This window comes from Bombina bombina, chromosome 3 (assembly GCF_027579735.1).
Source record: "Bombina bombina isolate aBomBom1 chromosome 3, aBomBom1.pri, whole genome shotgun sequence".
NCBI lineage: Eukaryota > Metazoa > Chordata > Amphibia > Anura > Bombinatoridae > Bombina > Bombina bombina.
The window spans coordinates 1236605828-1236629692 of NC_069501.1; the positions used below are offsets into that span (position 1 = coordinate 1236605828).

At 43.1% G+C, this 23865-nt stretch overlaps 1 protein-coding gene across 1 annotated transcript in view; it reads left to right on the forward strand.

The window, feature by feature from the left end:
* The window catches only part of PAAF1 (proteasomal ATPase associated factor 1), a 148910-nt gene that overhangs the window by 92135 nt on the left and 32910 nt on the right, over window positions 1–23865 (forward strand). Inside the window, exon 11 of the mRNA XM_053708733.1 lies at window positions 7521–7603. Within this exon, the coding sequence (XP_053564708.1) occupies window positions 7521–7603 (83 nt within the window). The remainder of the gene's footprint in view (window positions 1–7520; window positions 7604–23865) is intronic.

Consider the following 23865-nt stretch of genomic DNA (forward strand, 5'->3'; position numbering starts at 1 on the left):
GTTCTTGTATCCGCGTTGTTCAAACTTGTTTCTCATCTCATCAAGCTGTGTCTGTTTGTTAACCTGTTCACTGTTGTTTCTGGTCACCCGCATGAACTGTGACCTGGGCAAGACCTTTTTTAAGAATGGAGGATGACAACTTGAACCCTGTAGAATAGAATTCCGATCAGTCGGTTTCTGGTACAGCATTGTATTTAGACCTGTACCAGATTTGTATATTCTTAAGTCAAGAAAGTCAATTGTCTGATAGTCGAAATTGATTTTGAATTTCAAGTTAACATCGGCTTTATTCAAATCAGTGAACCAAGATTCCAATTCTTGCTGGTTGCCCCTCCAAATAAGGAACAGGTCATTTATGTACCTGCGAAACATCCGGATCCTGGTGATCATGAAAGAGGGTAGTGCCCAAGGTCTCAAATCGAGCCATAAACAGATTGGCATAGGATGGGGCCACGTTGGACCCCATCGCTGTGCCGGATATTTGGAGGTAAAATTTAGATTCAAATTTAAAATAATTAATCTTAAGTCAGTATTCAAGCAACTGAAGTACCACATCAACAGGTGGACCTACATATGGTGTATGCAGGAGAGTAGATTTGACCGCAGCCATCCCTTCCTCATGAGGATGACAGTGTACAGGCTGGTTACATCCAGGGTAACCAGCATTTCATTCCCATCAAGATCATCAACCTCTTGTAATAACTTCACCATTTCAATGGAGTCCAAGAGGAAGGAATTCATCTGCTTTCACAAATGGTTGAAGGATGTCATCAATGTATACTGCAAGCGTCTGTAGTACTGAGCCCCTCGCCGAAACTATTGGGCGTCCTGGGGGTTTAATTGGGTCCTTGTGGACTTTCGGAAGGGTATAAATGATTGGTACTATCGGAAAGTCCACCATCAAAAATTCAAAGGTTGTCTTAGTTACAATGTTGGCTGCTAATATTGTTTCCAAATACTCGTCAATGGTTTTCTTAAATTCAACAGTGGGGTCACGTGATAATATACGATACACTGCTGTATCATTAAGCTGTGATATTATCTCCTGCCTGTAATCATTATAGTCCTGCAGGACTATTGCACCCCCCTTGTCAGCATTGCGTATGACTAGGTTGTGATTCTCCTTTAATGATTTAAGTGCCAGCCATTCCTCTTTTGAGAAATTATTCCTTCAGGTACTGTCGTGTTAATTGTAGCCTCAAAATCTTCTTTGATCATACGTGTAAAGGGTATGTATGCTGGCATTAGATGATTTGGGATCAAACTTGCTGCGTCTCTTAAAGGTCTCAGTAGGATAAACCTGTTTCCCAAAATTTTCTTTAAGACGTAGCTTTCTATTAAATTTGTACATATCCACATGTAAGTCGAATCTGTCCAACCTTGCTGTGGGCACAAAACTGAGCCCCTTCTCAAGTATCCCTGTTCGGCAGGTGTGAGCTGATAGGAACTAAGATTAATGATGTTACTCAGTTCCAACCCCTGCGCCATTGTCGTGGTGGTCTCCCCTGACAGATCCTCTTGCGCCTCTGGTCACTTCTCCTGGGGTGTGGCCTCCCCTTACAGCGTTTTTTTGACCGGGTGGTCATGGGTTGAGAGCCTGTGGTAGTGCCCGAATTTGGAAAGTCACCTTGTTCAGGATCTGAGCTATTATCCGAACTTTCAATAGTGTTCAGGGTTCTTGGTTTAAAGACCCTGTGTCTCCTATTTCTGAAAGCAAATCTTCGTTCCTCTGGGCCCAGCAGCCATTTATACACCCTCTTGTCCCTGTAGTCACTGGTGACGGCCTCCCACTTTCGTTCCTTAAATGTAATAAGTTCACTGTCATACTGTTCAACTTGGACTTTAATTTTGGATAACCAATTTTCCTCACCATCACTCTCGAGTTTGTCATGGTGTAAGGTTTCAAATGTTGTAACCTCATTTTCCACCTGCTTGAGTAATGTGGTAACCTCATCAATGACTAATAAAATCAAGTCCAAGGAACATTTGTTCCAATATCCCACACCATTTAACACAAAATACAGCATTGTTACGACCAATGGTGGGGACATTTTTCACCCTAAAACCCTTGGGGATAAATGACCTCCTATGGTAGTCAGAGAGATAACATCCATGCATCTTCAAGTCAATCTCCCTTTTCTTTAATTTAACAAGTTGGTTGTAAAGTTGTTCAGGTTGTTCCCTCTTGGTTTTTTATAGCTAATTCATCAAACCTTATCCTATTCGCATCTGCTTCATTAAATTGAAACACAGTGGCTCCCTCAATTCCATCCACATCTGCTGCTTGCTGGGGTTGTGTTTGTGACATAGTGAGTGTCCAATCACCAACACCGTGGTTTAAAACAAAATGTCCAGGTTGATCCAATGTCAGTTGAACACATAAATAGTCCAGGTATATCTTACTAGGGTGCAGGGATCAAATAATCAATATAATACTCAGAGAGGATCCCACACTCACTATTAACATGCAACATCCGGGGTGCACTTTAAATATAATATAGAAAATTAAAGCAAGAAAGGCACTCTCCATATTCATCACCAAAACTTTTACATAGGTGAAACGTTTTCGGTGTTGCCAACTGTCCTCAGACCTTACATAACAACAAGTGAATAAACAATTTATGTGCATTACCTGGTGCTGATCCTGCTAGTGCGTGTGGCGTCTCCTCTGCGCAACTGCGCATGCGCAAGAGACTTTACAGAGGCCCTAGAGGATCAAAAGTTAACAAGTGCAAAAAAAATTAATTAAAAAACAGTATAGTAATATAACCTTCCCCAGCATGCTATGTCATATTAGAAATGGCCAAGTATTACATATGTACCACATAAACATGAACTATGGTGTATATTAGTATCATATTTACTGCATTATATTCACATAGTTTTTACTTTATTGTTGTGCGGTGCGCATCTTTGTGTCACTGTGTTTACCGCTGCTGCAGTAGAGATCAATAGAGATCAATGCTAAACATGGACCCCACAGGATCGGTCACCTAACCATTCCCACCGGTCCAGATTTATACCGTAGAATTGGCACATATATATCACCACACATCGCTCTAGTGAGGTCCCACTCAGTCGGGTAAAATAGTTTACGCATGGTCGCCTAGCAACCAAAAATGTTCCATATTGAGAACAGATATGGGACATATCAGGAACCAACATACTAGTGGAAACTGCATCCATAGAACTTAAATATACCATAGCGGGTAACATCCCTGCTTCTATTCACTTGGTATTACACTGACCCGTGTAGGGTTGCTAAGCAACCAAGTATAACAACATAAAGTGTAAACCATTATGTATAAAACATTATGCCTATCATAGCAGATCCCACGTTTTGAGGCATCCTGATCCACAATGATCAGCAATATACTTCAGCCTGTCTTAAGCTGCTAGCGAGAAATCCTCTCCTCAAAATTGAACCAACCTATACAACTATATACAAATATACACAAATATGTATGCAGAAACGATCTATGAGTATCTAGTAACATTAATATTCCTGCTCTTATTCACTTGGTATAGCAACTACCCGTATAGGGTTGCTAAGTAGCCAGGGACAATAACATAAGATATTATACATGCCGTAGTGATCCCCTCACAGTGGGGCACCCCTGATCAACGGAGATCCACATCCTACCTCAGTCTGTCTTTTGATGTTGATGAGACATCTAATCCTCCCATTAAACCAACCTATACCAATATGTACAAATGCATACAAATATAATATAGATGTATATAACAACAATCCATGAACCCAAATGATCCGATTGCTATGACTGGAATCTGAATTAGTGCCAATGATAGATATAAACAACTGGCTTAAAAGCCAGTAACTCAAGGACAACATCACACACAAATGTCATGAATCCTAATATATATTTTGATGTAAACCAAAACCATATTTGGTAATATTATGTCCTGTATGCCACAAATAGATGATCCTTATGTGTGTACCTAGTAACTCCAAAAACCAGATAGTAAACATACCCAATCAATTGAACAACCATTATAGGAAACATTGCATATCCAAATTGACATTCAATCCCTTAGGAACCAACGAGTCCAATGTAAAGATCCATCTACTTTCTCTCTTGCAGTAGCAGCCTACCCCTATCACCATCCTCTGGTGAGTGGCGGAATGTGATCTATAATGATGAATCTTAAGTCAGTGTTTTTGTGTTCTTGTGCCTGAAGGAAGTGTCTGGCAACCGGCTGATCTGATTTGCCGCTACTGAGGGCTGCCCTGATAGCTGACCTGTGATTGGCCATTCTAGTGCGGGCATCATCCTGTGTCTTACCGACATAGAATTTGCCACAGGGGGCAATGTATCATGTACACAATATAGTTTGTAGTGCATGTGACCCTATGTCTAATAGCAAATCTTTTGTTTGTCCAAGGATGTGTGAAAAATTTGCTCTGGGTCATCCCACTGCATGTGGTGCATCCACTGCATCTGAAGCACCCCATTTTTGGTGGTGTCTAGCCATGTTTTTGGACCTGTAGCTTAATCTGTTATCAGGTCGCATCAAATGATCTCTCAAGGAGGCCGCCCTCCTATAGCCAACAATCGGTAAGTCCATGGAGTCACAAGAAAGTCTCTTATCAGTAGAGACAAATGTCCCAATGATCACGCAGTATTTTCGGCAGGACAACTTTATCTGGAGTAAATGTAGTAGTTAATATCATCCGTTCATTCTGTGGTGTTTCAGGTACTGGTTTCTTTAATGCCTCCATCTGTGTTATCCTGGTAGCCTCAGTATAAGCTGACGTCAGATGTTGGTTCTTGTATCCGCGTTGTTCAAGAATTGTTTCTCATCTCATCAAGCTGTGTCTGTTTGTTACCTGTTCACTGTTGTTTCTGGTCACCCGCATGAACTGTGACCTGGGCAAGGCCTTTTTTAAGAATGGAGGATGACAACTTGAACCCTGTAGAATAGAATTCCGATCAGTCCGGTTTCTGGTACAGGCGTTGTATTTAGACCTGTACCAGATTTGTATATTCTTAAGTCAAGAAAGTCAATTGTCTGATAGTCGAAATTGATTTTGAATTTCAAGTTAACATCGGCTTTATTCAAATCAGTGAACCAAGATTCCAATTCTTGCTGGTTGCCCCCTCCAAATAAGGAACAGGTCATCTATGTACCTGCGAAACATCCGGATCCTGTGATCATGAAAGAGGGTAGTGCCCAAGGTCTCAAATCGAGCCATAAACAGATTGGCATAGGATGGGGCCACGTTGGACCCATCGCTGTGCCGGATATTTGGAGGTAAAATTTAGATTCGAATTTAAAATAATTCATCTTAAGGCAGTATTCAAGCAACTGAAGTACCACATCAACAGATGGACCTACATATGGTGTATGCAGGAGAGTAGATTTGACCGCAGCCATCCCTTCCTCATGAGGGATGACCGTGTGCAGGCTGGTTACATCCAGGGTAACCAGCATATCATTCCCATCAAGATCATCAACCTCTTACACACACACACACACACACACACACACACACACACACACACATATATACACACACACACATACAGTGGATATAAAACGTCTACACACCCCTGTTAAAATGTCATTGTTTCTGTGCTGTAAAAAAAAAATGAGACAAAGATAAATAATTTCAGAACTTTTCCCACCTTTTAATGGTGACCTTTAAACTGTACAACTCAATTGAAAAACAAACGGAAATCTTTTAGGTGGAGGGAAGTAAACAAAAAATCTAAAATAATGTGATTGCATAAGTGTGGATGTAGCCGTGTTTAGAATTAGCCAATCACATTCAAAATCATGTTAAATACAAGTAAGTACACACCTGCCATCTTATAAAGTGCCTCTGATTAACCCCAAATAAAGTTCAGCTATTCTAGTTAGTGATGGGAAGTTCGGTTCATCTAGATGAATCGGTTCATTTTGGACGGTTCATGTAACTGAACTGGTTCATGAACCGATTCATCAGTTCACCTACTGGAAATGTAATGACCGTGAGGCATAGATCCAGATTCTTGTGTTACTGATGCTCCACCCACTGAATCACCAATCCGATTCCTTCTAAATGATTCATGAGTTCTGAGTCACTGTGACAGTCCGAATCAGGCAACTTTATGTAGCTACAGCACTACCAGGTTGTAGTTTGAGAAAATTTTACACATTTTAAACAATTTGCTTCCTTTCCTTATGAATAAAAAAGAAAGCAATCTACTGTGGTTCTTTTATTTTAGAATATGTAGTAGCCCTAATGAAGTAACAAGGCAGCATTATGTTAAAAAAAAAAGAATATGTTTAACGTACGTTGTGGTTTTCCACACACTTCATTAAAAAAGCAATTGTGGAGAAAGAAATATGGGTAGTTAACAAATAAAATGCTATTGATTGTGAAAGTGTCACACAATACAGAAATTGCATATTACTCTTTGAATCAGTGAACTGTTAACAAAGCGATTCATTGCAAACGAGTTAGCTAACAGTATGAGTGTAACTGTACTTTAATGTATTTTTGATGTATTTAGTGACACTTTTTGTTTCATGAAACAGTTAACCAGGGCTCTGAGGATTCGCTATTCCGATGCCTGTTAACTTCAATTGCGCTCAAGCGTATAGCGTTCACTTTAAACTTGTATTACGAGTGATAAATCTGAATGTCACTTAAATTTGTATTTGTAATTTTGTCATTCGATAAACAAATAAGTAACAAGTCTAACATTTCTAGCTTGGGTTAGGAGAGTGAAAAGTGACATGAAATGCAGTTATAGAATTTGCATCTCACCATCCTCCCTAAATTCACAAAGAAAAAGGGGCTGAACCTCCAACTTGCCTCAGAATTTCCCATGTCGCCATAAGTTTTTAGTTTCTGCTACTGACATTATTTTGGTCAGTTCTGTCAGGTGTGAATTATTATTCAGATCTGAGGCTGCATCCTACTCATATATGTGGTTTGCTTTCTGTATAAAAATGCCCGTGCCTTCATAATCAGCCCTGGATTAATGTAAATAATTTAACAAGTGGGTTTTTTTCATCATCCTTACAGCACAGGTTGTTGTTTTTGCATAAAATACTTTGCTGTATCTCATATGTTTGATATGTGCCTGACTCACTATCGATATATAAACAACTTACTTAAGATCCTTATGTTTTCCAAGAACCTTTTTGTAGCCCTAAACCAAACTAACCACGTCACATAACTTATCTTTTATCAAGATGAAATGTGCAGCAGTATTCTCCCAACTGGGCATACTGGGCAGTGTGATCTCAATATAGTCTCTCTTCTTTGAGGCTTGATATTGTGGGGCATATATACAGTCAGACGATTATGTATACAGATACTAAGCAGTTACTGTAGAATAAAGTAATTAAGACTAACATTCTTATAGACTATGCATCAAGTTGAGCTGTGTTTGTATTGCTAGTGCTAAAATGTGACTTTTGTCATAAAAAGCAGTATTGTTACACACATGCACATGAAGCACAATTCCTTTTCATTGGTTGTCTGACATTTGTGCCTTATGTTTTAGGTGATGGGTACTGTTTTATCCTGCAACAAGAGTCTGATCACTTCGTAGAGCTAACAGACCCAGACTGTGATCCTGTATATAAGGTATTATTATACTGGTCTGTGACCCTATATACCCTATATATGTTGTTATTATAACTGGTCTGTGATCCTATATAAAAGGTATTATTTTTCTTCTAAAAAGGGAAGAGTCCACAGCTGCTATTCATTACTTTTGGGGAAATACCAGAACCTGGCCACCTGGAGGAGGCAAAGACACCCCAGCCAAAGGCTTAATACCTTCCCCCACTTCCCTCATCCCCCAGTCATTCTTTGCCTTTCGTCACAGGAGGTTGGCAGAGAAGTCTCAGAAGTTCGAGAGAGTCTCTTATGGAGGGTAGTGCTCTTTGCAATGGGAATGGAGTTTTAAGTAATACTGTCAGCCTATCAGTGAGAGCATGGATGAAAGTTAGAGTCTGGAGATGCAGGGAGAGTTTTCTCTGCGAACCCATCCCGACTCCTATTAACAGGTCCTTGGTAATCAGCTGTTGACGAGTTCGCAGCCTACCTTTCTTCACTCAAGTCCATCTCAGAAGCGAGGCTATTATCTGTCACACTGAAGGGCCGTGTTCCTGTTCCACAGCTTAAATTACGGTAAGATAGTTTCATTTTATTTCAGTATGTGAATGCGATGTTAACGAAACAAGTAGGGTCCCAGTGGGTACTCCTTTTATCTTAATAAGGATTCGTGGTTTAATATCTCCTGAGGGTGTTTATTTATCAGGGGGGACTTTTAATCATGTTTGTTATATGGTTCTATCTGCAAGTGTGTAGCTATACTTAGGCTCTCGGCTTTTCGGAACTTAATGGCCTTTTCTCTTGCTAGGTGTACTCCTGTCCACGGCTTCATCCATTACTTGTGGGGATATTCTCCTTCCTACAGGAAGTGGCAAAGAGAGCACACAGCAGAGCTGTCCATATAGCTCCCCCTCTAGTTCCACCCCCCAGTCATTCTCTTTGCCGGCTCTAAGCAGTAGGGTCTCTCTATGGGAGGGTAAAGTGAATGTGTGTTAGATTTGTAGTTTTATATCTTCAAATCAAAAGTTTGTTATTTTTAAATGGTACCGGTTTGTACTATTTACTCTCTAGCAGAAAAGTGATGAAGAATTCTTCAAATCAAAAGTTTGTTATTTTTAAATGGTACCGGTTTGTACTATTTACTCTCTAGCAGAAAAGTGATGAAGAATTCTGCTGAGAGGAAAATGATTTTAGCATGTTGTAACTAAAATCCACTGCTGTTCCCACACAGGAATGAGGAGTACCGAGAAAACTTCAGTTGGGGGTGGGACAGTTTGCAGGCTTGACTGCAATGAGGTATGTTCAAGTCATTTTTTTCTAGACAAGACTGAGATAATGCTAGAAGACTGACAAGATCCCCATGTGGGGAGGGTAAGCTATGTTCTGAGACTTAGTATAGGATTGATTGCTTACTTAACACAGGCTAAATAGGCTGGTTGATACTGATGCAGGGCAATCGATTATTTATTTGAATACTCGTTTGCGACACTTTTTAAACACTTTGGAGTGTTTTTTCTGGGGTTATTTTCCACATGGCATAAATTTAGGCACCTAGAAAGTGATTATGTAGGCCTTTACAACTCCGGAGTGGAGTGGGAGGGGCACAATTTCGCGCTCTCAGATGCGCTGTTAGTATTGAAAATCAGTTTCCATGCTTGCTTCATATGGAGGGTCCAGTTGCGATTGAGGTCTTAAAGAAGCTTTTATTTCCCCAAATCTGATCCTATGGGCAGGTAGGCCACAGCAGTAAGCTGTGGCAAGGTGCTGTAGTTCATTAACCGGTTTGGGAATTTAGGGGTTAATCGTTCTGAAACTTGTGGTGCAATCATATTAAAGCCTTAGGCACATTCTGTGAACATTTCAAAGAGTTTGGTGCATTTTTCACTGTTTTGTAAAATTGTGTGCTCTTTTTATTTCTTAAAGGCACAGTAACGTTTTTTTCAAATTGTATTTTTTATTTGATTAAAGTGTTTTCCAAGCCTGCTTGTGTATAATACTAGTCTGTTAAACATGTCTGACACTAAGGGAAATCCTTGTTCAATGTGTTTAGAAACCATGGTGGAACCCCCTCTCAGAATGTGTCCCACTTCCACTAATATGTCTATACACTTTAAGGATTATATTATTGATCTTAAAGATATGGCCCTAGATGATTTTCAGACTGAAGGTAACGAGAAAAGTCCGTCCACCTCTCCCCATGTGTCACAACCAGTTACGCCCGCTCAGGCGCTACCTAGCACAATCTAGTGCGTCTGCTCCTTTTAGCATACAACAAAATTGCTGGCAGTCATGGATAATCCCTTTCTAGTTTTCTTATCTAAACTGCCTGTGTTGCCTTGCAAAGCGTGATGATAGCTCTGTTTTACGAACCGATTATGAGCATTCTGAAGCTTTGGTAATTTATCGGATGTACCCTCACAAACGTTCTGATGTGGGGGTGAGGGATTTGATGTCTGAGGGAGAATTTCCGATTAGGATTCAGAGTTTCTCATCAGACTGATTTCAGATACATTGGTTTTTAAATTAAATAGACACCTCCGCGTATTGCTCAGGGAGGTATTAGCTACTCTGATGATTGCGGGCCTTTGGTGGTCCCAGAGAAATTGTGTAAAATGGACAAGTACCTAGATGGTCCCTGTATCACTCTGATGCGTTCCGGTCCCTTAGAGGGATGCAGATATCGTTACTAGGGAGGGGTGATAGACCAGGGGTTCCCTTTGTTCCCCACTCCTATTTCTCTTGTTAAGTGTGTTCAGTCCACGGGTCATCCATTACTTATGGGATATATTCTCCTTCCCAACAGGAAGTTGCAAGAGGATCACCCAAGCAGAGCTGCTATATAGCTCCTCCCCTCACATGTCATATCCAGTCATTCTCTTGCAACCCTCAACAAAGAAGGAGGTCGCGAGAGGAGCTGGAGGTTTTACTTAATTATTCTTCAATCAAAAGTTTGTTATTTTAAATGGCACCGGAGTGTGCTGTTTTTCTATCTCAGGCAGTATTTGGAAGAAGAAACTGCCTGCGTTTTCTATGATCTTAGCAGGCGTAACTAAGATCCACTGGCTGTTCTCGACATTCTGAGGAGTGGGGTAACTTCAGAAAATGGGAATAGCATGCGGGGTCTCCCGCAAATGAGGTATGTGCAGTAACATTTTCTAGGAATGGAATTGACTAAGAAAACCCTGCTGTTACCCATATGATGTAAGTACAGCCTTTAATGCAGTAGTAGTGACTGGTATCAGGCTGATAAATGTATGCACAGTAGAGTTATTTTCTAGGGACTAGAATTTGACTGAAAAAATACTGTTAATACTGATATAATGTGTGAGCCTTAACTGCAGTAGAAGCGACTGTAGCAGGCTTAGTAATAACTTACACTAGCATCTGAAATGTTGTTTTTTAAAACGTTTACTGGCATGTTAATCGTTTTGTGAGGTACTTTGGTGATAAAATCTTTTTGGGGCATGATTTTTTTTCCACACGGCTAAGTATATTTCTGCATAGGAAACCGTTATATCAGGTCTCCACACTGTTGTAATAGGAGTGGGAGGGACCTTTTTTAGCGCCTTGTTGCGCAGTTAAAATTCTAGCACAGTCTTCCTGCTTCTTCCTCCTTTGATCCAGGACGTCTCCAGAAAGCTCAGGGGATCTTCAAAATTCGTTTTTGAGGGAGGTAATCAGTCACAGCAGACCTGTGACAGTGTGTTTTGGACTGTGATAAAAGCGTTAAATCTTAATTTGATATCCGTTTTTGGGGTACTGAGGGGTTAATCATCCTTTTGCTAATGGGTGCAATCCTCTAATTAATACATTTAAAGAATTGTTGACTATAACTGAACAAGTTCTTTGTTATTCAATTGTGTTTTAAAAAAAAAAAAAAAAAAAAAGCGCTGCAGCGTTTTTTATATTGCTTGTAAACTTATTGAAGTAATTTCCAAGCTTGCTAGCTTCATTGCTAGTCTGTTTAAACATGTCTGATACAGAGGAATCTGCTTGTTCATTATGTTTAAAAGCCGATGTGGAGCCCAATAGAAATATGTGTACCAATTGTATTGATATTACTTTGAATAAAAGTCAATCTGTACCGATAAAGAAATTATCACCAGACAACGAGGGGGAAGTTATGCCGTCTAACTCTCCTCACGTGTCAGTACCTTCGTCTCCCGCTCGGGAGGTGTGTAAGATTGAGGCGCCAAGTACATCAAGGCCCTTACAAATCACTTTACATGATATGGCTAATGTTATGAAAGAAGTATTATACAATATGCCCGAGTTAAGAGGCAAGGGCGACAGCTCTGGGTTAAGGACAGAGCGCGCCGATGACACGAGAGCCATGTCTGATACTGCGTCACAATTTGCAGAACATGAGGACGGAGAGCTTCATTCTGTGGGTGACGGTTCTGATTCGGGGAGACCGGATTTAGAAATTTCAAATTTTAAATTTAAGCTTGAGAACCTCCGCGTGTTGCTAGGGGAGGTGTTAGCGGCTCTGAATGATTGTGACACGGTGGCAATCCCAGAGAAATTATGTAGGCTGGATAAATACTATGCGGTACCGTGTGTACTGACGTTTTTCCTATACCAAAGAGGCTTACAGAGATTATTAGCAAGGAGTGGGATAGACCCGGTGTGCCTTTTTCCCCTCCTCCGATATTTAGAAAAATGTTCCCTGTAGACGCCACCACACGAGACTTATGGCAGACGGTCCCTAAGGTGGAGGGAGCAGTTTCTACTTTAGCCAAGCGTACCACTATCCCGGTGGAGGATAGCTGTGCTTTCTCAGATCCAATGGATAAAAAATTAGAGGGTTACCTTAAGAAAATGTTTGTTCAACAAGGTTTTATATTACAGCCTCTTGCATGCATTGCGCCTGTCACTGCTGCAGCGGCATTCTGGTTTGAGTCTCTGGAAGAGGCGATTCGCACAGCACCATTGGATGTATCTTTGAACAAGATTAGAACCCTTAAGCTGGCTAATGCGTTTGTTTCGGATGCCGTAGTGCATTTAACCAAACTTACGGCTAAGATTTCCGGATTCGCCATACAGGCGCGCAGAGCGCCATGGCTTAAATCATGGTCAGCAGATGTAACTTCTAAGTCTAAACTACTAAACATTCCTTTCAAAGGGCAGACCTTATTCGGGCCCGCTTGAAGGAAATTATTGCTGACATTACTGGAGGTAAGGGCCACACCCTTCCTCAGGACAGGGCCAAATCAAAGGCCAAACAGTCTAATTTTCGTGCCTTTCGTAATTTCAAGGCAGGCAGCATCAACTTCCTCCGCTCCAAAACAGGAAGGAACTACTGCTCGTTACAGACAGGGTTGGAAAGGCAACCAGTCGTGGAACAAGGGCAAGCAGGCCAGAAAGCCTACTTCCGCCCCTAAGACAGCATGAAGACAGGGCCCCCTTTCCGGAACGGATCTAGTGGGGGCAGACTTTCTCTCTTCGCCCAGGCTTGGGCAAAAGATGTACAGGATCCCTGGACGTTGGAGATTATATCTCAGGGATACCTTCTGGATTTCAAAACTTCTCCTCCACAAGGGAGTTTCATCTGTCAAGGTTATCAACAAACCTAGTAAAGAAAGAGGCATTTCTACAATGTGTACAAGACCTCTTAGTGATGGGAGTGATCCACCCAGTTCCGCAAACGAACAGGGGCAAGGGTTTTATTCAAATCTGTTTGTGGTTCCCAAGAAAGAGGAAACTTTCAGACCAATCTTAGACTTAAAAATCTTAAACAAATTCCTAAGGGTTCCGTCGTTCAAGAGGGAAACCATTTGGACATCCTACCCATGATCCAAGAGGGTCAATATATGACACAGTGGACTTAAAGGATGCCTACCCTTCCAACATACCGATTCACAAAGATCATTATCGGTACCTAAGGTTTGCCTTTCTAGACAGGCATTTCCAGTTTGTAGCTCTTCCCTTCGGGTTTAGCTACGGCCCGAGAATTTTTACAAAGGTTCTGGGCTCACTTCTGGCGGGTACTAAGACCACGAGGCATAGCGGTGGCTCCGTACCTAGACGACATTCTGATTACAAGCGTCAAGTTTTTCAAAATGCAAAGTCTCATACAGAGATAGTTCTAGCATTTCTGAGGTCGCATGGGTGGAAAGTGAACGTGGAGAAGAGTTCTCTGTTACCACTCACAAGGGTCCCTTTTCTAGGGACTCTTATAGATTCTGTAGAGATGAAGATTTTACCTGACGGAGTCAGGTTATCAAAGATTCTCAATGCTTGCCGTGTCCTTCACTCCATTCCAAGCCCATCAGTAGCTCAGTGCATGGAAGTAATCGGCTTAATGGTCGCGGCAATGGACATAGTGCCATTTGCGCGCCTACATCTCAGACCGCTGAAACTATGCATGCTAAGTCAATGGAACGGGGATTACTCAGATCTGTCCCCTTTGCTAAATCTGGACCAGGAGACCAGAGATTCTCTTCTCTGGTGGTTGTCACGGGTTCATCTGTCCAAAGGAATGACTTTTCGCAGACCAGATTGGACGATTGTAACAACAGATGCCAGCCTACTAGGCTGGGGAGCAGTCTGGAACTCCCTGAAGGCTCAGGGATCGTGGACTCAGGAGGAGAGACTCCTCCCGATAAACATTCTAGAATTAAGAGCAATATTCAATGCTCTCCTAACTTGGCCTCAGTTAGCAACACTGAGGTTCATCAGATTACAGTCGGACAACATCACGACTGTGGCTTACATCAATCATCAAGGGAACCAGGAGTTCCCTAGCGATGTTGGAAGTCTCGAAGATAATTCGCTGGGCAGAGTCTCACTCTTGCCACCTGTCAGCGATCTACATCCCAGGCTGGAGAACTGGGAGGCAGATTTTCTAAGTCGACAGACCTTTCATCCGGGGGAGTGGGAACTTCACCCGGAGGTATTTGCTTAACTGATTCGTCGTTGGGGCAAACCGGATCTGGATCTCATGGCATCTCGCCAGAACGCCAAGCTTCCTTGTTACGGATCCAGGTCCAGGACCCGGGTGCGGTGCTGGTAGATGCACTAGCAGCCCCTTGGGTTTTCAACATAGCTTATGTGTTTCCACCTTTTCCGTTGCTACCTCGACTGATTGCCAGATCAAACAGGAGAGAGCATCAGTGATTCTGATAGCGCCTGCGTGGCCACGCAGGACCTGGTATGCAGACCTAGTGGACATGTCGTCCTGTCCACCATGGTCTCTACCCCTGAGGCAGGACCTTCTAATCCAGGGTCCTTTCAACCTTCCAAACCTAATTTCTCTGAGGCTGACTGCTTGGAAATTGAACGCTTGATTCTATCAAAGCGTGGTTTTCGGATTCGGTTATTGATACATTAATACAGGCTCGGAAACCTGTTACCAGAAAAATTTACCACAAGATATGGCGTAAATATTTATATTGGTGTGAATCCAAGAGTTACTCATGGAGTAAGGTTAGGATTCCTAGGAAATTGTCTTTTCTACAAGAGGGTTTAGAAAAGGGCTTATCCGCTGGTTCACTAAAGGGACAGATTTCTGCTCTGTCTATTCTTTTACACAAGCGTCTGGCAGAGAATCCAGACGTCCAGGCTTTTTGTCAGGCTTTGGCTAGGATTAAGCCTGTGTTTAAAACTGTTGCTCCCTCCGTGGAGCTTAAACTTGGTTCTTAAAGTTCTTCAGGGTGTTCCGTTTGAACCCCTTCATTCCATTGATATTAAGCTTTTATCTTGGAAAGTTCTGTTTTTGATGGCTATTTCCTCGGCTCGAAGAGTCTCTGAGTTATCTGCCTTACATTGTGATTCTCCTTATCTGATCTTTCATTCAGACAAGGTAGTCCTGCGTACTAAACCTGGGTTTTTACCTAAGGTTGTTTCTAACAGGAATATCAATCAAGAGATTGTTGTTCCATCGTTATGTCCTAATCCTTCTTCAAAGAAGGAACGTCTTTTGCATAATCTAGACGTGGTCCGTGCCCTGAAGTTCTACTTACAGGCAACTAAAGATTTTCGACAAACTTCTTCTCTGTTTGTCGTTTACTCTGGACAGAGGAGAGGTCAAAAGGCTTCGCTACCTCTCTCTCTTTTTGGCTTCGTAGCATAATACGCTTAGCCTATGAGACTGCTGGACAGCAGCCTCCTGAAAGAATTACAGCTCATTCCACTAGAGCTGTGGCTTCCACCTGGGCCTTTAAGAATGAGGCCTCTGTTGAACAGATTTGCAAGGCTGCAACTTGGTCTTCACTTCATACTTTTTCCAAATTTTACAAATTTGACACTTTTGCTTCTTCGGAGGCTGTTTTTGGGAGAAAGGTTCTACAGGCAGTAGGTTCCTTCTGTTTAAAGTTCCTGCCCTGTCCCTCCCATCATCCGTGTACTTTAGCTTTGGTATTGGTATCCCATAAGTAATGGATGACCCGTGGACTGAACACACTTAACAAGAGAAAACATAATTTATGCTTACCGGATAAATTTATTTCTCTTGTAGTGTGTTCAGTCCACGGCCCGCCCTGTCTTTTTGAGGCAGGTTCTAAATTTTAAATTATAACTCCAGTCACCACTGCACCCTATAGTTTCTCCCTTTCTCATCTTGTTTCGGTCGAATGACTGGATTATGACATGTGAGGGGAGGAGCTATATATGCAGCTCTGCTTGGGTGATCCTCTTGCAACTTCCTGTTTGGGAAGGAGAATATATCCCATATGTAATGGTATGACCCGTGGGACTGAACACCACTACCACAAAGAAATAAATTTATCAGGTAAGCATAATTATGTTTTTTAAGAAAATGTTCCCCATAACTGACCCCATGAGGGACTCGTGGCAGACACGAGTAGAGCGGGCTGTTTCTTCACTTGCTAAACGCACAACCATACCAATTGAAGACAGTTGTGCTTTTAAAGACCCTATGGATAAAAAGTTAGAGGGTTTACTTAAGAAAATTTTTGTTGAGCAAGGTTTCCTTCTCCAACCAATTGCCTGCATTATTCCTGTAACTACTGCAGCTGCTTTCTGGTTTGAGGCGCTGGAGCACTCGCTCCAGACGGAGACCTCATATGACGAAATTATGGATAGAATTAAGGCTCTAAAGCTGGCTAATTCTTTTATCACAGATGCCGCTTTGCAATTAGCTAAGTTAGCGGCGAAGATTTCAGGTTTCGCCATTATGGCGTGCAGAGCGCTTTGGCTCAAGTCCTGGTCAGCCGATGTGTCGTCAAAATCCAAATTATTAAATATTCCTTTCAAGGGAAAGACCCTCTTCGGGCCAGAATTGAAAGAGATTATTTCAGAAATCACTGGGGGAAAGGGCCATGCTCTCCTCAGGACTAAGTCTTTTAAGGCCAAGAACAAAGCTAATTTTCGCTTCCTTTCGTAATTTCAGGAGTGGTACCCTTCAGCCTCTCCAACTGCAAGCCAGAGGGTAACGATTCACAGCCCAAGGCAAACTGGAAGCCTTACCAGGGGCTGGAACAAGGGTAAACAGGCCAAAAAGCCTGCAGCTGACACCTAAGACAGCATGGAAGGGGTAGCCCCCGAGTCCGGGAACGGATCTAGTAGGGGGCAGACTCTCTCTCTTCGCTCAGGCCTGGGCAAGAGGACGTCCACGATCCCTGGGCATTAGAGATTGTTTTCCCAGGGATCTCTTCTAGAATCCAGGGACTCCCCTCTGATTGGGAAAGTTCCATATTCTCGTCTGTCCACAGATGAGACAAAGGTAGAAGCGTTCTTGCGCTGTGTAAAACATCTACATGCAATGGGAAGTGATACACCCGGTTCCAATTGCAGAACAAGGGGACTGGGTTTTTACTCAAGCCTGTTTGTGGTTCCCAAAGTGGTAGGAACTTTCAGACCAATCTTAGATCTCAATTTTCTAAAAAGGATCCTCAGAGTCCCATCTTTCAAGATGGAGAACATTCGGATAATCTTACTTATGATCCAGGAAGGTCAATATATGACTACCGTGGATCTAAAGGATGTGTAACTTCACATTCCTATCCACAAAGATCATCATCAGTTTCTCAGGTTTGCTTTTCTAGACAAGCATTACCAGTTTGTGGCTATTCCTTTCGGGTCGGCCACTGCTTCCAGAATTTTCACAAAGGTACTAGGGTCCCTCTTAGCGGTTCTAGGACCGCAGGGCATAGCAGTGGCACCTTTCCTAGACGACATCTTAATTCAAGCGCTGTCTTTCCAAAGAGCCAAGTCTCACATGGAGATTGTATAGACTTTTCGGAGGCCTTTCGGAGGGTAGGTGAACATTCATAAAGAGTTCTCTCTCCCCACTCACAGGGGTTCCTTTCCTAGGAACTCTGATAGACTCGGTAGACATGAAGATATTTTCTGACTTAGGTCAGAAAGTTAAAGCTCTTAGCTATTTGCCGAGTTCGTCATGCTATTCCTCTGTTCTTCCATGGACGCTGCCGATGAGGCAGGATCTTTTAATACAGGGTCTGTTCAAGCACCCAGATCTATTTTCTTTACATCTGTCTGATTGGAGATTGAACGTTTAACTCTATCAAAGCGTAGTTTCTCTGAGTCAGTCATAGATTCTTTGATTCAGGCTAGTGAGCCTGTCCCTAGGAAAATCTTTCATAAGATATGGCGAAAATATCTTTGTTGGTGTGAATCCAGGGGTCACTCATGGAGTAAGATTAGGATTCCCAGGACGTGGGCTTTCCTCCAAGAAGGCTTGGAGAAAGGATTGTCATCTTGACCCTGAAGAAGACAGATATCTGCTCTGTCTATTCTTTTACACAAGTGTCTGGCAGAGGTCCCAGACATACAGGTGTCTACTCAGGCTTTAGGAGAGTCTAGCCTGTCTAAAACTGTGGCTCCGCCATGGAGTCTAAATCTAGTTCTTTCAGTTCTTCAAGGGATCCGTTTGAACTGTTACATTCCATAGATATTAAGTTATCTTGGAAAATTTTTGTTTTGGTATTTATCTCTTCTACTCGAAGAGTCTCAGAGTTATTTGCCCTTACAGTGTGCTTCACCTTCCACTGGTGTTCCATGCAGATAAGGTAGTTTTTTACGTTACATACCTGTTTTTCTTCATAACAAGAATATTAACCAGGAAATAGTTGTTCCTTCTCTGTATTCGAAGAAGGAACGTCGGTTAAATAATCTTAATATGGTTCGTGCTTTAAAGTTCTACTTACAAGCAACTAAGGAGTTCAGACAAACATCTCCCTCTTGTGTTGTCTATTCTGGTAAGAGGAGAGGTCAGAAAACAACTGTTACCTCTCTTTCCTTTGGCTTAAAAACATCATCCGTTTGGCCTACGAGACTGCTGGCCAGCAGCTTCCTGATACAATTACTGCTCATTCTTCCAGAGCAGTGGCTTCCACATGAGCTTTTTAAAAACAACGCTTCTGTTAAACAGATTTGTAAGGCAGCGACTTGTTCTTCGCTGCATGCTTTTTTCAAATTTTACATATTTGATACTTTTGCTTCCTTGGAGGCTATTTTTGGGAGAAAGGTTTTACAAGCAGTGGTGCCTTCCGTTTAAAGGGTACCTGCCTTGTTCCCTCCCTTCATCCGTGTCCTAAAGCTTTGGTATTGGTATCCCACAAGTAATGGATGAAGCCGTGGACTGGATACACCTAGCAAGAGAAAACAGAATTTATGCTTACATGATAAATTACTTTCTCTTGCGGTGTATCCAGTCCACGGCCCGCCCTGGCTTTTAAGTCAGGTAATAATTTTTTTGTTTAAACTACAGTCACCACTGCACCCTATGGTTTCTCCTTTTTCTTCCTAACCTTTGGTCGAATGACTGGGGGGTGGAGAGAGGGGAGCTATATGGACAGCTCTGAAGTGTGCTCTCTTTGCCACTTCCTGTAGGGAAGGAGAATATCCCACAAGTAATGGATGAAGTCGTAGACTGGATACACCGCAAGAGAAAGTAATTTATCAGGTAAGCATAAATTCTGTTTTCTTAATGACGCATTCTTCAAGAATGTGCGCCCTTTTCATGACTGGCACGGTGCACCTTGTGACGGGTGCAGTTACGTTGTTTTTCACTTATGTATGCTGACTGTATGTGACCGAAAGAGTCTTGCTCGTGGGTTGTCTGGTTCACAGGAGGTAGTGAGTTCCCCAGCCATTGGGGATGTTTAAGAGTGCCACTTAGTTTTTTTTTTTTTGTCATTTTTGTAATCCCAAGATTATGGAGGATTCTGCTATGCGCGACACGGATGCCTCCGATACGGAGGATGTGTCTTGTGATGAATATGAAATGGCCCGGTAATCAATGCCCTTCAGTTATGTTCTGATTGTCGTTATAGAGTACTCTCTTCTCCCGAAGCAGGGAGTTTAGAGTGCGTTGAGCCATCCGCCTCCGAGGTTTCCATGACCCGTGAAGCGAGTGCCCCAATCCATTTCCCGGCTACGCAAGCAGGTGTCCCTATGGCCTTTACCCCTTCTCTGGAGGGTGGCTTGTTTCCTGCGGTGTTTATGGTACGGTTCCGCATGGCCATTTATATGACGCTAAATCATTTATATCTCCCAAGTCAAGTATTCCTAAAATACTGTCTGTGTTCCGTTAACCAGGGCCCGTCGAGCGTGGGATCGCCTGATTTAGATCGGCCTTCTGGGGAAGCGTTGGCCCCTGAGGTTTCAGGGGCCCCTGTCTCAGGGCCAGGGTCTTCATTGATCCGACGAGAGATGATTTTTGCCTTCCGTTATAGGCTGGCTCGCCTTCGTGTTCTTTTAAGACATGTTTTAGCAATACTGGAGGATTCCAGTCCTAGCGGGCCGAGGGATCCAAGGCTTTAGAAGTGGGTGGCAAAATGGATCTGACGTTTGGGGATGAAGCCAATCTCCTTAACGTCGCCGTTTTTTTCTTTTTCTTAGTTTTTTCGGTTCCAGTTCTGAGCTTGGGTGAATGGGGCTTTTAATCGGCAGGTCCCTTTGTCGTCCTCATTCACCTTGGGCGTTCACATGAAGCGTACTGCCTTCATTTTATTTTGATCCGGTTGGATGTGTTTAATTTTTTTTTTCTTAAGCTCATGCCTGTTAGATTTTGAGTTTTATGAACGTTCTTCTCTGGAACCGATACTTGCGATTTAGGTTGCGTGGGCACTTCCTCAAAAGTTGCGCACTTGTTGAATAATAGAATGATGTTTTGCTAGTTCATTTATCGATCGTTCGGACAAATTTTCTTGGACAGTTCTAGAGTGTCCTTATATCAGGCAGGTACTGGTCGGATGCTTTTTCGACTTACCAGGGTTCATGTCGCCCTCGTGGTGCTGATTAATCCTGTTGGATTTTGAATGTCACTTGGCCTATTCTATGGACTCCGGCTCTGTTCCTACTGAAGTATGAGGCCTGTTGTTTCAAAACAACCCCTCCGAACGGAGGGTTAGGATTGCAAATCGAGGTTGGTTGTGCAGGCTTCTCGCCTGGGATACGGTTCTGTTTTTACAGCCGTCATCATGGTTCTCAGGTCCCAGGGGACTCAGAACTGTTATTCCATTCTTTGGAGATGGGAGATGTGTGTGACCTATGTGGTCTGGTGTGCCGAGTGATTAAAGGTTCTTCCGGACGCTGACTCTTTAGCCTCTTAAGCATTTTATTGTGGTGGCAGAGTTTCCTTCCTTCCCGCCTTGGGTGGATCATATGGTCTGGATGCGCAAGCATGTTCTTTCTATGCTCAGAGTTGTTACTCTACAAGTTAGTATGCAGCGGTTCCCTGCCTTCTGTGGGGAGCTGCTAAGCTCCAGCTTTTGCCTGCTTAAAGAAGTTTTTTGGAAGTTGGATCCTTCAAGGATCTCTGGCTGTTGTCTCTTCCATTACCCTTGGCCTGACCATGGTCTTAACGTTCGGGTGTCTTTCCATCCTCGTTGCAACTCTAGCCTTGGGGCTCGTCAGTGAAAAGGCGAGGTCGTTATGTAGGCCGCCTTCTGGGGTCGGGTAGTTGACCCATTTATCCTCGATGCTCCGTTATGGGCTTCATGGCGGTGTCTTAAGTACGATTCTCTGGGATGGCGAGCAGGGTACAGGGTTCTCATTCGCCTTTTGGGTGTTGGTTGCTACCTTGCCTGTGTGTGTAGCCTGTATTAAAGCTTGCCTACGAGATTTCTTTGCGATCCAACTGCCCTGTTGCAGTATCTTAGACCGTTAAGGAAGTCCTTGTGACTCTTGGGTTTGAGGCTATTGCTTAGGGTTCCTCTGGAAGTTGGATCTTCGATTGATTCCTTTTTCGAGGACCCTGACCTGGGCCGTGTTTTCTCCTTGGATGGGTGTGGACGGTTCGTTCTCACTCTAGATGTTTGTTGTCCCGCAGGCCTCTCTCTGTAGAGGCTGGGGCTCTGTGAGGGATGCCTATCTGTTTGTGGCTTAGGCTTTAGGTCCCTCTGACGGTCCTCTACTGGTCTTCTGGCATTTACGCTGTTCCTGTAGACTCCAGGTATCTTCACCTGGGTTGGCGATATGGCCAAGGGTCTCACCTCTATAGAAGGGTGGTTTTATCCCTCCTCTTCTAGAGCGGGGTAGGGTTCTCCTGGTTCGGAGTTACCTTAGTATTTGGAGCGACCTGTGGGTCCTTGTGTCTTGAAGGGTTTTTTTCCCTTCTAGCGTTTCAGAATCCTGGAAGGGGAATTGCGATGTAGTGACTGGTTCCTGCGTTCCTGCAGTGGTAGGCTGAGGGTTTGATCCCTATGGGGCTTCTGCTATATGTTGGATTCTGATATATGGATGCTGAGAGTCTGAGGACCTTCTTTCCTTTGGGAAGTGTTCCTTGTTTTTTGAGAAGACAGCCATGTAGGGTTTCACACCCAAGCACAATGTCTATCCTTACCCATGGTAGCATACCGTTCGTAGTAACGGTCAGCGGTCTAACCGGGGGCTTTGTTCCTACATTGACCTTTATTTTCTCTTCCGGAAGTCTGGGACTTTTGTCTTGGTCTTGACTAGCCTTTGGGCTATGACCATTATCCTAGAGGGAAGATTGGGGTCGGTTACTCTATGCAGGGTTGACCATTTTTCTTTAGAGTTGGTTCTTTCCTTTTGTGGATGTCCTCCTCTTTTCCACTGGCGTTCAGTGCTGGGAGGGGCGTTCCTTGGAGCTGATATTCGGAGGGCTGTGAGCCCTTGGAAGATTTGCAGTTGAATCCAGCTATAGCTATTGCACTTTGAGGTGTAACCAGCTACAGCTAATTGCACTTTGACTGGGTGTTAGCAAGCTTTGAAACGCCTTCTGTGTTTGGGTTTATCAATGGTGAGTGAGCTTTCTACCTGGAAACTGGTCATTGGGAGTTCCTGTTCAGCGGTTGTGTTCTTTTTGGAGAACTCTTTACTAGCTGCTGGGATAGTTATCCTATTTCTGATGTCTCTGCTGTCTAGCTTGCAGATCTAGATTTAATATGAGGCAACGGGGAACTCATGATTTTTCCTGGAGTACCTTTGGGTATTACAGGGTCAGGGATATGAGGGTGTTCCTCAAGTCCTTTTTGGGACATGTTTCCCTTTGTATGGATCTCTCTTTCTTTGGTCCTTGTGTTCTAGGGAGTTCATCTCTCTGGGCGTTGCTATTGTACGACAACCATGGGTTGTTCTATGTTCTGCGAAGTGGAATGATCCTTTGGATTTTTTCATGAGATTCTGTTCTGCTTTTTTGGGGGCAGATAGCGGTCCTTGTCTTGGCCGGGTACCTTCATGGGAGACGTGATCTGCAGGGTTGACTCCTCTGAGGTTGTTTGGGGTTGACAGACTCTGGAACTGAGTGGTTTAGTTCGGCTTTGCCGGCGTGTAACTAATGTGCAGTTAACTGGACTTTGGGTTTTCTCCCGTTTCGTCTATTCTTTTTTCGGGTGTTAAGTAATCAGGCTGTGGGCCTTTCGAAGAGGCCGCCTTTTGTACCCACCCGTTGTTTTGCATTCAGTGTCCTCTAGCTTGGGTATTCTTTTCCCAAAAGTAATGAAAGCAGCTGTGGACTCTTCCCTTTTAAAAAAAAAACAAATTATGCTTACCTGATAATTTAATTTTCTTCTGAAGGGAAGAGTCCACAGCTCCCGCCCGTGTTTTTATCTATGAGGCTGCTGTAATTTTTTTTTCTTCTGGCACCTTTTTTTCACCCTGATCTTTCTCCTACTATTCCTTGCTCCCTCAGAATGACTGGGGTATAAGGGAAGTGGGGAGGTATTTAAGCCTTTTCTTTCATGTAATTGGCAAGAGTCCATGAGCTAGTGACGTATGGGATATACAATCCTACCAGGAGGGGCAAAGTTTCCCAAACCTCAAAATGCCTATAAATACACCCTCACCACACCCACAATTCAGTTTTACAAACTTTGCCTCCTATGGAGGTGGTGAAGTAA